We start from the raw sequence: 13,051 nt of genomic DNA on the forward strand, positions 1-13,051 counted from the left end.
TAGAATGGGGTGTGCTGGGGTGCCTGGGTGGCTCAGTGGGTTAAAGCCTCTGCCTTCAGCTCAGGTCATGATCCCGGGGTCCTGGGATCGAGCCCCGCGTCGGGCTCTCTGCTCAGCAGGGAGCCTGCTTCCCCCTCTCTCTGCCTGCCTCTCTGCCTACTTGTGATCTCTGTCTGTCAAATAAATAAATAAAATCTTAAAAAAAAAAAAAAAAGAATGGGGTGTGCCCTGAACTGGCCCGAGGCAAAGGGAGTAATTCCAACCTCTCAAGGGGGGAGGGAGGGACAAACAAACCAAAAAACCCAACTTATATCTGAGTTCTGTGATCCCTTTGTTCACCTGAGAGTTTTTCATTAGTTGACAGTTTGCTTGTTGAGGTTTTTATTTTTGTATTATTCAATCCCGTAAACTAAAATTCAATAGTTTTCCTGAAGAAAAAGCATTTTCAGGGGCACCCAGTTGGCTCAGTCGGTGGAGCATGTAACTCTTGATTTTGGGGTTGTGAGTTCCAGCCCCACATTGGGTGTAGAGATTACTTAAAAATAAAATCTTTTAAAAAAAAAAAGCATTTTCCATATGACCATATGATTCCAATGTTATAAAAACATATTTCTGTCTATCTATTTAACCCATTTAACATTTAGTGATAATTTTGGATGGGTGGTAGGATTTGGGAAAATTTATTGCTGTCTTTTTACTTTCCTGCCTGGCTTACGTTCTTTAAGAGAAGCAGGTGTCATTTACAAACATAATTTAGCAGCCGCGTAAAAAGAGAGAAAACCAGAGCTAGAGAATTACAGCAACAATCATGTACAGGCTGAGGGCTTACTGTTTACCAGGCGCTGTTCTAAACCCTTTACAGATGTTAGTTTGAATCACGAAATTGTCAATATTTGGCTGTTCTTGACCGACGGAAACAGCAATTTCATGGGGTTCAACTTACATTTACTCCTCTAACTTTTGAACACCCCTAAAGTGAAGATGAAAAACCAAAGCTGCTAGACATGTAGAGAGAAATCAAGGCTCTTCTTCCTCGCGGAACCCCCAGTCCCCCCACCCCCAGGGCCCGGTCTTCTGGTCTTGCCCTCCGTCCCCTCCTCCACAGGTCAGGTGCTACCCAGACAGAGGGACCGAGATGCCTTACGAGGTGGAATCAGCCATCAGCCTGAGTGCCAAAGGTAGTACGTGTGGCCTTGCTTTGACTCTGTCTGTCCCCGGAATGAAGCCACTCAGGATTTCTAGGCAGCTCCCGTTCTTGGAAACTTCTGCTGCAGCCGGGGATGGATGGTGTCCTCGCAATTCCCAATGGAGCCCCCATCCATGTCCCCCTTCAGGGCACTGAAGCAGGACACATTCTACAGTTTCACGTTTATTTTCAGAAAGTGATGAAGACAAAAGAAATAGATCCAGACACCACTCTCTGTACAATAAATAGCCTCCCCGTTCTAAAAGAAAAAAAAAAAAAAAGCGCGCGCACACAACCAACCCCCACCCCAAGACGTTGCTCCTTGAGGTGTGCACCAACCCCCGCCCTTTCCAGCCTCTTCCTCAGGACCCCACTGTCTCCGAGTGGGTGGGGCCCAGGCCAGCTGCCCCAAAGTCATCTGAGTCCCCTCGCCGACCCTGGCTGGCTGGCTGTCATCAAATCCTCAGCGTCTTTATTTTCACACACCTGACCCCTAACCCACCCCACAGAAGAGAGGAAGCTCCTTTGTGTCCAAGACTTTCTTGTTCTGTTTTCCGTTCTCCAGCTGGGAACCCACAGCCAGAAGCAGCACCAGGTAAATGACTGTAGTTAGGGCAAAGGAGGGGGCAGGGAACACGCCTCTCAGGTTTCGCTGTGGGCCTGAAGCAGCAAGTGAACCCCAGAAGCCTTCTTGGCGCCCCTTTTCCTCAACCAACTACAAAAGGAGAAGGAACAGAGGGAGCTGGGGGCCTCCCAGTCCTGAGTCGCCTGTCTGCGGTACTTGGTGTCCTCCAACCTGACGACAATGTTCCTGTCATGTCATCTGTTCAATTGGGAAAGTAGCTATAAAACTGACCTTCGGTTTCCTTATCAAAAGGAGAAGGGGCCCCAGCAGGAGAGGAGCTGTCGCCACTGGAAGGATAGGGGGACACACGCCTCCTCTTAGAGTCTGCTTCACCCAGTCCTGAGTCACTGGACTCTGGCCGGATGGGGGTGATCTCAGTCCACACTGAAGGGGAGCCCTGGTCCTCTGGCCCCCGTCCCTCAGAAGCTCCAGGACCAGGTTCCATGGGCAGAGTCCGCATGGGGCGGAACCAGCTGCCTGGGCCCATCTTGGGAGGGTACTGGGGGGCCATCGGCCAGCCAGCTCCAGGCGCCAGGACGTCCTGGCCTCGGTAGTAGGACATGGTGGGTCCAGGGGCAGAGGGCAGGAAGGCAGGCTTCATGCTGACTGCTCGAAACTCGGCCTCATAGCTGTGGTCCCGGGGGGCCCCCAACCAGTAAGGCTGGGAAGCCACATCCTTGGCCTGCCCAGGAAGGTCGGGGTAGAAGCGGCCAGGAACGGGGTACTGGTTGGGTAGGAGAGGAGAGTAGTGGTCTCCCCCAAGCAATTGACAGTTGGGTCCGGGTGGGGAGGGCACGCTCGTGTCAACAGACGCATACATGCTAAAAAAAAAAAAAAAAAAAAAAAAAAAAGAAGGCGAGAAAACAGGGGTCACGAACAGAACCCATTCATTGCCTGTGAGCCTGCCTGCTGCCTGCCCCTCCCTGGGCCTTTCCCTGGCCTCGCTGCCCTCCAAGCATCCGTCCCACCTCTTCCCACCCGATCCCACCTCCAGGGGCAGAGAGGAGACAGGCTCTGCGCATGTCTGGAGTCAGGCCTCAGGAGGGACCAAGAGGAGACCCTTGGTGAGCTGAACACAGCAGCACTTACGACTCAAAGTTCTCCCGGAATCCTTTGGCAAAAGGGTTGTTATCAATTTTCAGCTGAGTAATCTGGAGAGAGGGGAAATAGAGGCACCTGAGTCCCGAGTCTGGGGCTAGGGAACTCCTGAACTTCCCGCCCGGAAGACGGTGAGCCCCACTCTCCCCCTCCTACCCCTCGAAGCTCGGGCAGGCCAACGGCCCTCACCTCCGCGTTCTGGTAGGCGGTCACGGCGATGAACTGGGTCTCTTGGAAGGTGAAGACGTGCGTGTTGGAAGTGCTGCAGGCTGCCTCCGGCTCCCCGTCGTTCACCTCAACAATGTGCAGCCGAGGCTGGTACTTATGGAGGGACTGGAGCACGATCATCTAAGAGAGAACCGGATGCTTGTGGGGGTCGACGGGTCCTCTACCCCCACCCTGGCTGGCCCCATGGCCAGGCTAGAAGGGACCCTGAGGCCATCATGTCCACTGCCCCGCCCTGCTACCATGCGACTTCCTCCAGGCGCTCTAGCTCCGGTCCCCAGCCTCTCTAGGGCATCAGCTCTGCCCTCTTGCCCCGTCTCCTACCCCACAGATGCACATTGTGACTGAGGTATTAGTACAAGCAGGGTTTTTCAGGGATGGGGCTCTGTTAACAGTATTGCTCAACTCAGAGAGACTCTGCATCCATTGCCCAGGGCCACTGGCACCAATCTATGCCCAGCATGGCGCACGGGTGATGGCAACTTGGGGTTCGGTGAAGAAACCCCCAGGGCTGGTTTGGCACATGTCATCCCAGATGCAAGCCCACATCTACCCGTGGGAGTCAGCCGCCTCCCACCTCATCTTCCCCCCTGCTCAGGCTTGTGAAAAAGAACAGTCAGAGAGGAAGGAGGATGACTTTAAAAGAACCGAATCAGCCCGGAGGGGTGGGGGTTGGCCAGGAGTCCCACCTGGGTCACATTGTTAGAGGCCCCTTTGTTGTTCGTGAGCTTTAGTTTCCCGAATGAAACTTCCTGGCGCATCCAGTGGGCCCCAGTATTGGGGGAGTCTGGGTGGACGTAGAGGCGGTTTCCTGTGGACAGTGAACCTTGTTGGCACCCAGCCCCCTGGGGACCAGACCCCGTGGTGATGTGGGGCTTCTTTGCCTGTTCTGAGGGGGATGACAGAAAGGCTGCAGGGGGAGGGCCAGATGGGGTAGGGCAAGGGGAGATGGGGGCAGAGGACTGAGCAGAAGACAGGCTACCGCAGAGCAGAGAAGGGAAGACAAACCCAACCGGAATGAGAAGTGGGAGGGGATAAGGGTGGGAAGGGGAACTCAGGTATAGGGGGCAAGGGCTTGGGGGTTCCTCCTGGATCCACCAGGGGGCGCCCAGCCTCAGAGGAAAAGCGTGCCCACCGCTCCCCACCGCTCCCCCAGGGCGCTCCTACCTGGCATGCTGCCCTCAGCCTTTCCACACTGCACCCACTTGCCGCTCTGATACCGCCAGTGGTGCTGGTCCACCAAGACCACGTCCACGAACATCCGGTAATGGCTGGTGGGCTCCAGTCCCGCCACAGTAAATGACAAGAATGGGAACATCCGCCTGGGGAGAACAGAGAGACCCACCGACATCCGTCAGCCCCCCAACCTCGCAGACGGCCACCCCCGTGCGGAGGCTTTCAATTCGGTAGTGTGCTGCAATCGGCCGGCATCCCGCGAGAGAGCCGACTGGAAATGACCAGGACGTGTGCCAGGCAATTGTTATGTACCAGCAATATTTTAAAATTAAATTATGTAAACTTATAATTAAGTATACTGCCTTATAAGCCAAGCCATTTTAACTACTCAAAAATCATCACTTCTCAGTTCGTTTACTACATTTCACTATTATCTCTGCTCTTGAAGTGACTTATATTTCTTGTTCCTGCAAGACGGAAATACTAGACACCACACGAATGCCCAGCTCTTCCTGACTCTGCATTCAGTGACTCCGTGAGTACAGCTCGAAATCAGCCACCACAGGAGTCTTCACACCACGGAAATCAGCAAACACTATGAATTCAGTGTTTTTCGTCCCGGGGATCGGTTTCTGGGCATTGGCTACACGGCACTGTGTCTAACCTTCGTTTGCTTCCTAGTGGGGAGCAAAGCCACAAGCCAGCCCCCCACAGGCACTTCCCAGTAGGCCCTCATGCCTCAGCCCCTCAAGTCCTGGGGTGGTCTCAGGCCTTGATCCATCCTCTCCACTGCAGCCCTCATGGTGCTCACGCATTCCCGGCCCCAGGACGCCCAGGCTTTCCCTGCCCCATTCTCCTGGGCCGGATGTCTCTACAACGGCCTGTCCCAGGCCTGAGCCTCAGAGAAGTAGAAGTACCTAACATCCCAGCTGAAACTTTCCATTCTATTAAGCACAATTCTCACGCTCAAATTCTTGCTTCCAGGGGAAAGCGGAGGAAGTCAAGGTTGGGATGCAGCATTATCCTCCCTTGTGCCAGAGTAATAGATCAAGAGAAAGAAGCACTTCCCTACCCAACCATCTCTGCCACTTCCACTATCACCGCTCCCACCTGTACCATCACTACAACCACCAGTGCACCAACACCCCCATCACCACCATCACTACAACTACCTCCACCAACACCCCATCACCACCATCACTATGACCACCACCTGCACAAATACCCCCATGACCACCATCACTACAACCACTACCCACACCAACACCCCCATCACCACCATCACTACAACCTCCACCTCCATTCCCATCACCACCTTCACTACAACCACTACCTCCACCAACACCCCATCACCACCATCACTATGACCACCACCTGCATCACCACCTTCACTACAACCACTACCTCCACCAATATCCCCATCACCATCATCATTACAACAACCACCTCCACCCCCATCACCACCATCACTACAACCACACCTCCACCGTCACTGCCTCCATCACCAAACCGTCACCTCCATTATCACCATCACTACAATGGTCCCCTCCACCATTACTGCCCCTACTACAACCACCACCTCTACCAGCACCAGGCTAATGGCCTAGCTTTTCTTTCTTAACCCAAACAGGAAGAGCAGAATTTGCAGGTTGGCAGAATCAAACTCTCATCAGAATGACTTTGCATTCCCATACACCTCTCCCTTCCTACAAGAAGTCATACCAGATGGGAAGAAAGACACCAGCCCATGTGCCAGAAAACCTGGAGAAGGGAGAGTTCCAGAGGCTGGGAACACTTTTGGGTGCACCCTAGGCCCCAGAAGATCCCAGAGCAACACCCTCGATAACCTTAGGAAGGTGTCCCCACCTTCCTGTCTTCTCCAGACTCTCCCACGCTGAGAAAAAAAATGAGAGACTTACTGGCCCCATCCCCTGGAGTAAGTTAAATCCCAAACCAAACCTCAGTTTCTTCACCCATAAATGGGGACAATAACTCCTAACCATTTTTCCTCTAAGAGCTGCGAAAAAGTTTGAAAGATGTGAAACTCAGCTCATCCGGTCCCTCCCCCACTACACCCTCTTGCTGGCCCAGAGCGATCAAAGCCTGCTGGGTCTGCGGAAGGACCCCGGGCCAGGGTCCTGAGCTCTCGCCTCAGGCTCCAGGTCCCAGGAGCTCAGGGGGCAGCTGACTTGAGAAATCAAAGGTTAGGAAGGAGACCTTAAATAATTAAGGCCGAAATGATATTTTCAACACGTCCCTACCAACATCTCATTGTATGACGGCGGTCAGGCTGTCCACATTTTCTGTATTATAAACAGCTGTTGCCCAAACCTGCAGGTTTAAAGGAAGGGAAGGACTATATTCATTGTGTCTCTACTTAGAAGCATCCAGTTCGCCTGAAATGTAACACGGTATTTCCGATTTTATACTTGAAGGAACCAAGGAGCAGAGAGCCGAGCTGACGGCTCCCTGGTGAGAGGGCAGAGTCGGGGTCTCCCGGGCTGGTGCGTCCATCTCTCCGCCCCGCTTATCTCTGCTGGAGGGACACGAAGGAGACGCCGGAAGAGGATGGGGGAACGGGAGAGGAGAAAGGAGGTCTCATTTCACCCTAAAAGTCTAGAATCACCACCAGCTGGAATCCCAAAATAGCCCCTGATTTACATGACACTTTGCTGGGAAGCAACAGGGTCTGGTGCCAACCTCAGCTCTCTCCAAAAAGACCATCCTGCCCTCAGAGGACAGGGCCCAAGACCCTAAATTCCTCCATTGCCACATAGGACTAGCCCATCTTGAAATGATCTACAGGGTCATCATACCCAACCGATCCTGAACACTTTTTTTTTTTTTTTAAGATTGTATTTATTTATTTGACAGAGAGAGACACAGCAAGAGAGGGAACACAAAGAGGGGGTGTGAGCGAGAGAGAAACAGGCTTCCCACTGAATAGGGAGCCCAAGGCAAGTCTCTATCCCAGGACCCCGGGATCATGACCTGAGCCGAAGGCAGATGCTCAATGACTGAGCCACCCAGGTGCCCCTGAACACTTCTGATAGGCTCCAACTCACCATCGTGACGAACAAATTACAAGGAGGTAGTTTTGGGTCTGTCGTGTTGGCAGGATGTTTTAAAATTAATCTCTAGGGGCGCCTGGGTGGCTTAGTGGGTTGAGGCCTCTGCCTTCGGCTCAGGTCATGATCTCAGTGTCCTAGGATTGAGCCCCGCATCGGGCTCTCTGCTCAGCGGGGATCCTGCTTCCTCCTCCCCCCCCTCCCTCTCTCTGCCTGACTCTCTGCCTACTTGTGATCTCTGTCTGTCAAATAAATAAATAAAATCTTTTAAAAAATAAATTAAATTAAATTAAATTAAATTAATCTCTAATGCTGACGAGTCCATGGGGAAATGGGTCCTCTTATACTTTATTCGTTATTCGTGGGGGTATTAATTAGAGGCACCTTTTAGAACATTCCAGCAGTGCCTTGGACCCATGGAAACGCAAACGGTGCTCAGGCATCAAAGATCTCCTCCACCCACCAACCTCAGACCCAGCTTCGTGGAAATCGGACAGCCACTAGCAAACGGGCCAACAGAAAATAAAGCTGTTTTCACCTGCCCTGAGAGAAATGAAGCCAGTGAGTCCAAATTATCCAAATTAAAGTGCCCCCCTGCCCTGCAACAAAAGAAAAAAAAAAAAGAAAATTGTTTTAAAGATCTACAAAGTTCTAGGAGTCGGAATTGTAGGGAAGGCCACAATGGCTGTGAGGCCAGTGATCCAGGATCCAGCGGCACTGAAATTTTTTCCTCCAACGCTAAATTCACACACACACACACACACACACACACACGCAAATTGAGCTACTTAACAACAGAACTACCCAAAGTTATCTTAATTATAATAATCAACTAATCACACCCAGAAAAGTGGGGATTGCCAGCCATGAATGCACTCCCACACACCCACACACGCAGACACCCGCCTCTCCCTTCCTCTACTGAGAATGTCTACCATCAGCTAGTCATTGCCCACCAACACATTCACAGTACACACACAGTGCCACCCAGAAATACAGCACAGGTCCGTGGTGGGCACCCCGAATTTCCACAAACGCGCCAACTTTGAACTCCAACCTCTCCAGTTGGCCAGTCCAACGTTTTACCTCACTTTCCCCTCCCTGCCCCACCCGAGTTGCTGGGGTCAGTTGCTGGAGCTGGGAATTGCCACCCCCCCACTGCGCCCCACCCTGTTGCTGCCCATGGAGGAGAGAGTGACTGTGTGACTTGTCCATACTGAGGGATGGGTCTAGGGTGGGTGGGAGAGGAAGGATCTGGGAGAGAGTGAGTCAGCCCAAGGCAAAAGGCTGTGGGGCTGTGGGTGGGCCTGGCCTGGGAGGATTTTTCAAAAAGGAAGAAGGCCGTGGGTGATGTGGTGGTGACGGGCAGGTCACTGGAACCCACGGAGGGACGGGCCAGCCCTCCACACAGGAGAGAAAGGGTGCTGTTCTCTGAGCCCAAGCCGTGCTCTTCAGAAGCCAGTAGCGTAAGGAAATGGCCGCCAAGTTCCCAGATCACTGGAGCCCAAGCTCTGTGCCCAGTGATGAGGGCTGGTAGGACTGAATGGAGGACAGTGTGTTCTCTGTCCCCTCTACCCCACCATGGGGACCCTGAGGTCTGATTCAAGGGAAGGCATCAAAGAAAATGGTGAGGGGCTACTGCCCCCTTCCAACAGGGACCCCACGGTGTCTGAAGCAGTCCCTCAGGATGGATGGAAAGCCTGAGCATTATCACACACACGCGCGCACGCACACACACGTGCGTGCACATGCAATTACGAAGTGATCAAGGAAATTTTGATGATATTTATGAATTTCTAATTGATATTGATATGAATTTCTGAATGATATTGTGTTTACTTATCAAAAGCCATTTTTAGGGACACCTGGGTGGCTCAGTCAGTTAAGCGTCCAACTCTTGATTTTGGCTCAGATCATGAACTTAGAGTCGTAAGACTGAGTCCCGTGTCAAACTCTGTGCTGGGCGTGGAGCCTGCTTAGGATTCTCTATCCCCCCCCAGCCCCCAGTAAATAAATACATAAACAAATAAATGAATAATTTTGAAAGCCATTTTTAGGGGCACCTGGGTGGCTCAGTGGGTTAAGCCTCTGCCTTTGGCTCAGGTCATGATCTCAGGATCCTGGGATTGAGCCCCCCATGGGGCTTTCTGCTCAGCAGGGAGCCTGCTTCCCTCTCTCCTTCTGCCTGCCTCTCTGCCTACTTGTGATCTCTCTCTCTGTCAAATAAATAAATAATTTTTTTTAAACCCACTTTAAGATGTGCATAGAGAAATTTTCAGGATGCAAGAATATAGGGCCTAGGATTTACTTACTACATACTTAACGCCATCACTAATATAACTGCAGACAAGGGGGTGGGAGGTGGAAGCGAGGTGAATGAGGATAAGAAGAAATGAGATTGGACCAAGCAGTAACGACTGTTGAAACTGGGTGATGGGTAGGTGGAGGATTTTCCTGTACTTTTGTATATATTGGAATTTTTCATATTAAAAGAAAGTAGTTTGGGGCGCCTGGGTGGCTCAGTGGGTTAAGCCTCTGCCTTTGGCTCAGGTCATGATCTCAGGGTCCTGGGATCAAGCCCCACATCAGGCTCTCTGCTCAGCAGGGAGCCTGCTTCCCCCTCTCTCTCTCCCTGCCTCTCTGCCTGCTTGTGATGTCTCTCTCTGTCAAATAAATAAATAAAATCTTAAAAAAAAAAAAAAGGAAAGTAGTTTTATGGATCTGAAAGGGAGACAACAAGACTTGTCAAGAGAGAATTATTCAGCAAGAATCTAAAGGAAGAAGGAAGCCACAGGGGTAGGGACGGCAACCTCACTGAGATGCATGCCCGCATCCCCATGAGAGACACCCACCCAACCAGGTTGCAGGCCGCCCACAGCCAGCCCCGCACCCACCACCGGATCTCCGAAGTGCTGGCCAAGGCTCTGGGCAGGCCGCCCCTCAAGACTGGAAGGGCAGGGGCCTGGCAGCAGGTGGCAGGGAGACCTGGGCCAGGCCCCTGGGTGGGAGAGCTTCCTGAGCACCTAAGAGCAGAGGCCCGAGTTCAGGTCAGCTGTGCGACCAAGGAAAGCCACCAGCCGTCCCTGTGCTTCGGTGCCACTAGCTGTGAATGGGGAGATCTCTTGGCCTATGTAGTAGCACACAGTGGAAGAATGGAAGTGAAAGCACTCTGAACGCATCAAGGCCTTTGGACAGTGTAGGTGGCTCTTTTCACTCCTGGCCATGACGGGCTGGAGAAAGAAGCCCAGGCAGATACCATCTGGGTTCAGGTGCCCATTCTGCCTGCAACAGGTGGGCTGTGCCTGGATAGGATCTTCTGGGTCCCCTCCAATTCAGACGTGATAGGGCTGGAGGCCTGGGCTGTGTCTGGGAGCACTCAGAGGGGACTGGGTTTGGGGGACATAGAGAGGAATTCTCAGAAGGCTTAAGGGATAAGGGCCACACCTTAAAAAAAAAAATGCCAACTTTCCTCGGTTCATCCCAGAGAAAGAGGTACAACTCAGCAACTTGAAGCTATTCATAGTTGGTGGACAGATCCCTCAATCCCATGCTACCCCACAGAAATCCCTGGAAAGGAAGAATGTCCTAGCTATCCCTAGATTGAATGCCAACACCCCTGGGGCCAGCATGGCCTCCCCCCACCGCCCCTGCTCCCTCCCCAAGCCGCACCCTGGGCGTCTGCCCTTTGACACCTCCTGGATGTGCTGATGACAGAGCCTCACAGAGGTCCTCCCTGGTCCCCAGCCCGAGCAGGCCCCCACAGGGAAGGGTGGGTGCACACTCTCCCAGGCCAGACCCAGGCAGGGCCCACTCAGCATTGCTTACTAAACAAATACCAGTGGCAAGTTTCTCTTCCTTTCCCCACACAGGAGGCTCTCCCCGGAAGCAGCACCCTTGGCCCCAAACCATACCCCGCATGTACTGGGCTTCAGAGTCCCCAGAAGCATAGAAGCCATGGGTTCCCCAGGCTGGATCTTACACTGGAAAGTATCTGGCCAAGGGTGAGGCAGACTTTCGGGGGACAGAGGCCGGAAGGAGCAGAGTGGGACTGGCTGCCCGCTGGGACCCATAAGTTAGCTTCACCTGCTCAGGCCCATGGGCATGTGGGCTCTCCGGCAGGGCCTATGCCTGGAAGGGATCTGAGCCCCTCACACACTTTACCACTCCCCCCTAAAACACACTCACAAGAGACATACGATCTCAAAGTACTACCGGAAAGGAAACTTGGCGACAGCTTCTCCATGTCACCAAATCCCAGGCTTACCCACCTCCCAAGACTGACCTGTGCACAACAGCAGCAAAAAGGCTTGGAGAGGTGGACCGTGGGAGGGTAGGGGTAGGAGAAGTTGGGGGTGGTGCTGGGTTATTGTCCGGGGTACCAAGACCCTGCCTTCTCCTCCATTTCTCCACATAGGGGCTAAGAGGGGTCCTGCCCTGTTAAATCCAAAACACAGTCCCTCTCTGCCTAGAGATCCCCATTGAGGCAGACTGTGCGGTAAGGGCACACCCCTAAACCACGATAGCTTCTCATCGCACCCACTCTCTTCCACCTACCTTCTGAGTTCTGCCTGTTGGTGTAATGTCCTGGGAGAAAACAACCCCCAGAACTTTTCTGTCCTCGCTACAACTCCCTCCCCGCTTCCCCCAAAGCCTAAGCCAAACGGTGAGGGGCGCCGTCTAGACAGAAGGGAAAAAAACCACGTCCTTGTTCCGGCCCGCTCGCCTCGCGGGGCGCGCATCTCACTCACCGTCCCTGCTTTGTGATGATCATCTCCGTCTGGTGCTGATTAAACTTGGACCACAACAGGTGGTTGTTGAGCGCGACTCTCAGCTTCCCGGACACTTCCAGTCCCGCGGGCAGCGCGTAGTCCTCGCGCGGCCCCGGGTAGAGTCCCGAGCGCGGGTCCGGGGCTGCGTAGCCGTCCCCAGGCTGGTAGCCCTCGGCGCTCGCCGTCGGCGGGAAGGGCTCGCCCACCCCGGGGAAGCCGGTGGCCTGGGGCCGGGGCGGATAGGCGTAGGCTCCGAGGAAGCGGCCTGACGGAGCGGGCACCAGGGCGCCCCCTGCGTAGGGCGCCCCCAGGGAGGCGCCCCCGCGACGGTCGGCCGCGTCCTGGGCGCCGGGATCCGGGTAGAAGTAGCGGTTCTGCGGGTCGGCGCCAGGCGCCCGGCCCTCGTCGCTCGCCGGCATCGGCTCGGTACCCGTCAGCATGTCTCCGCAGCCCCGCGCCACGATGCCCATCCGGGGCGGGCTGGCACCTGCCCGCTGCCGTCGGGGACCGGCCCCTCTCCGCGCGGGGGGCAGGCGCGGGGGGTCGCGAGGGGCGGGGCCCCGGGGGCGGGAGCGCGGGTGGGGGGGCCCCACCCGAGCCCGGCCTCGGACGCCTGGGTCCTGCGCCCGCGTTCGGCGGGCGCGCGGCAGCTCCCGGGCTCCCTCTCCAGCGGGCCGCTGTCACTAGCGCCGCGGCGCCTTTGCTGTGGCTTTATGAAGCTCTCCGGGCTCCCCCCACCCCACCACCTCGGCGCCGCCCCGCCTCACCCCGCCCCCTCGTGGCTAATACTCTGCAAATTCTATGCAGTCGCCCGAGGACTGGAGGCCCCCACGGTGTGGCGAGTCCCCAGGCGCCGCGAAATTCGGGCTTCAAGACTACCTTCTGGAAGGGTCCACCCGTCCAC

General features: G+C 54.4%; 1 protein-coding gene across 1 annotated transcript; it reads right to left on the reverse strand.

Annotated features, from left to right (window-relative positions):
- Positions 1-1,357: 1,357 nt before the first annotated feature.
- On the reverse strand, positions 1,358-12,700 carry TBX21 (T-box transcription factor 21). Its single transcript, XM_080826759.1, has 6 exons — positions 12,127-12,700; positions 4,302-4,456; positions 3,824-3,945; positions 3,099-3,257; positions 2,901-2,962; positions 1,358-2,632 (listed from the first exon to the last, which is right to left on the reverse strand). Exons 1-6 carry the CDS (start codon positions 12,615-12,617, stop codon positions 2,014-2,016), a joined length of 1,608 nt encoding a protein of 535 aa, XP_080682885.1. The 5' UTR covers positions 12,618-12,700; the 3' UTR covers positions 1,358-2,013.
- Between the last annotated feature and the right edge of the window lie 351 nt (positions 12,701-13,051).

This window comes from Martes martes (assembly GCF_963455335.1).
Source record: "Martes martes genome assembly, chromosome: 16".
Taxonomy (NCBI): Eukaryota; Metazoa; Chordata; class Mammalia; order Carnivora; family Mustelidae; genus Martes; species Martes martes.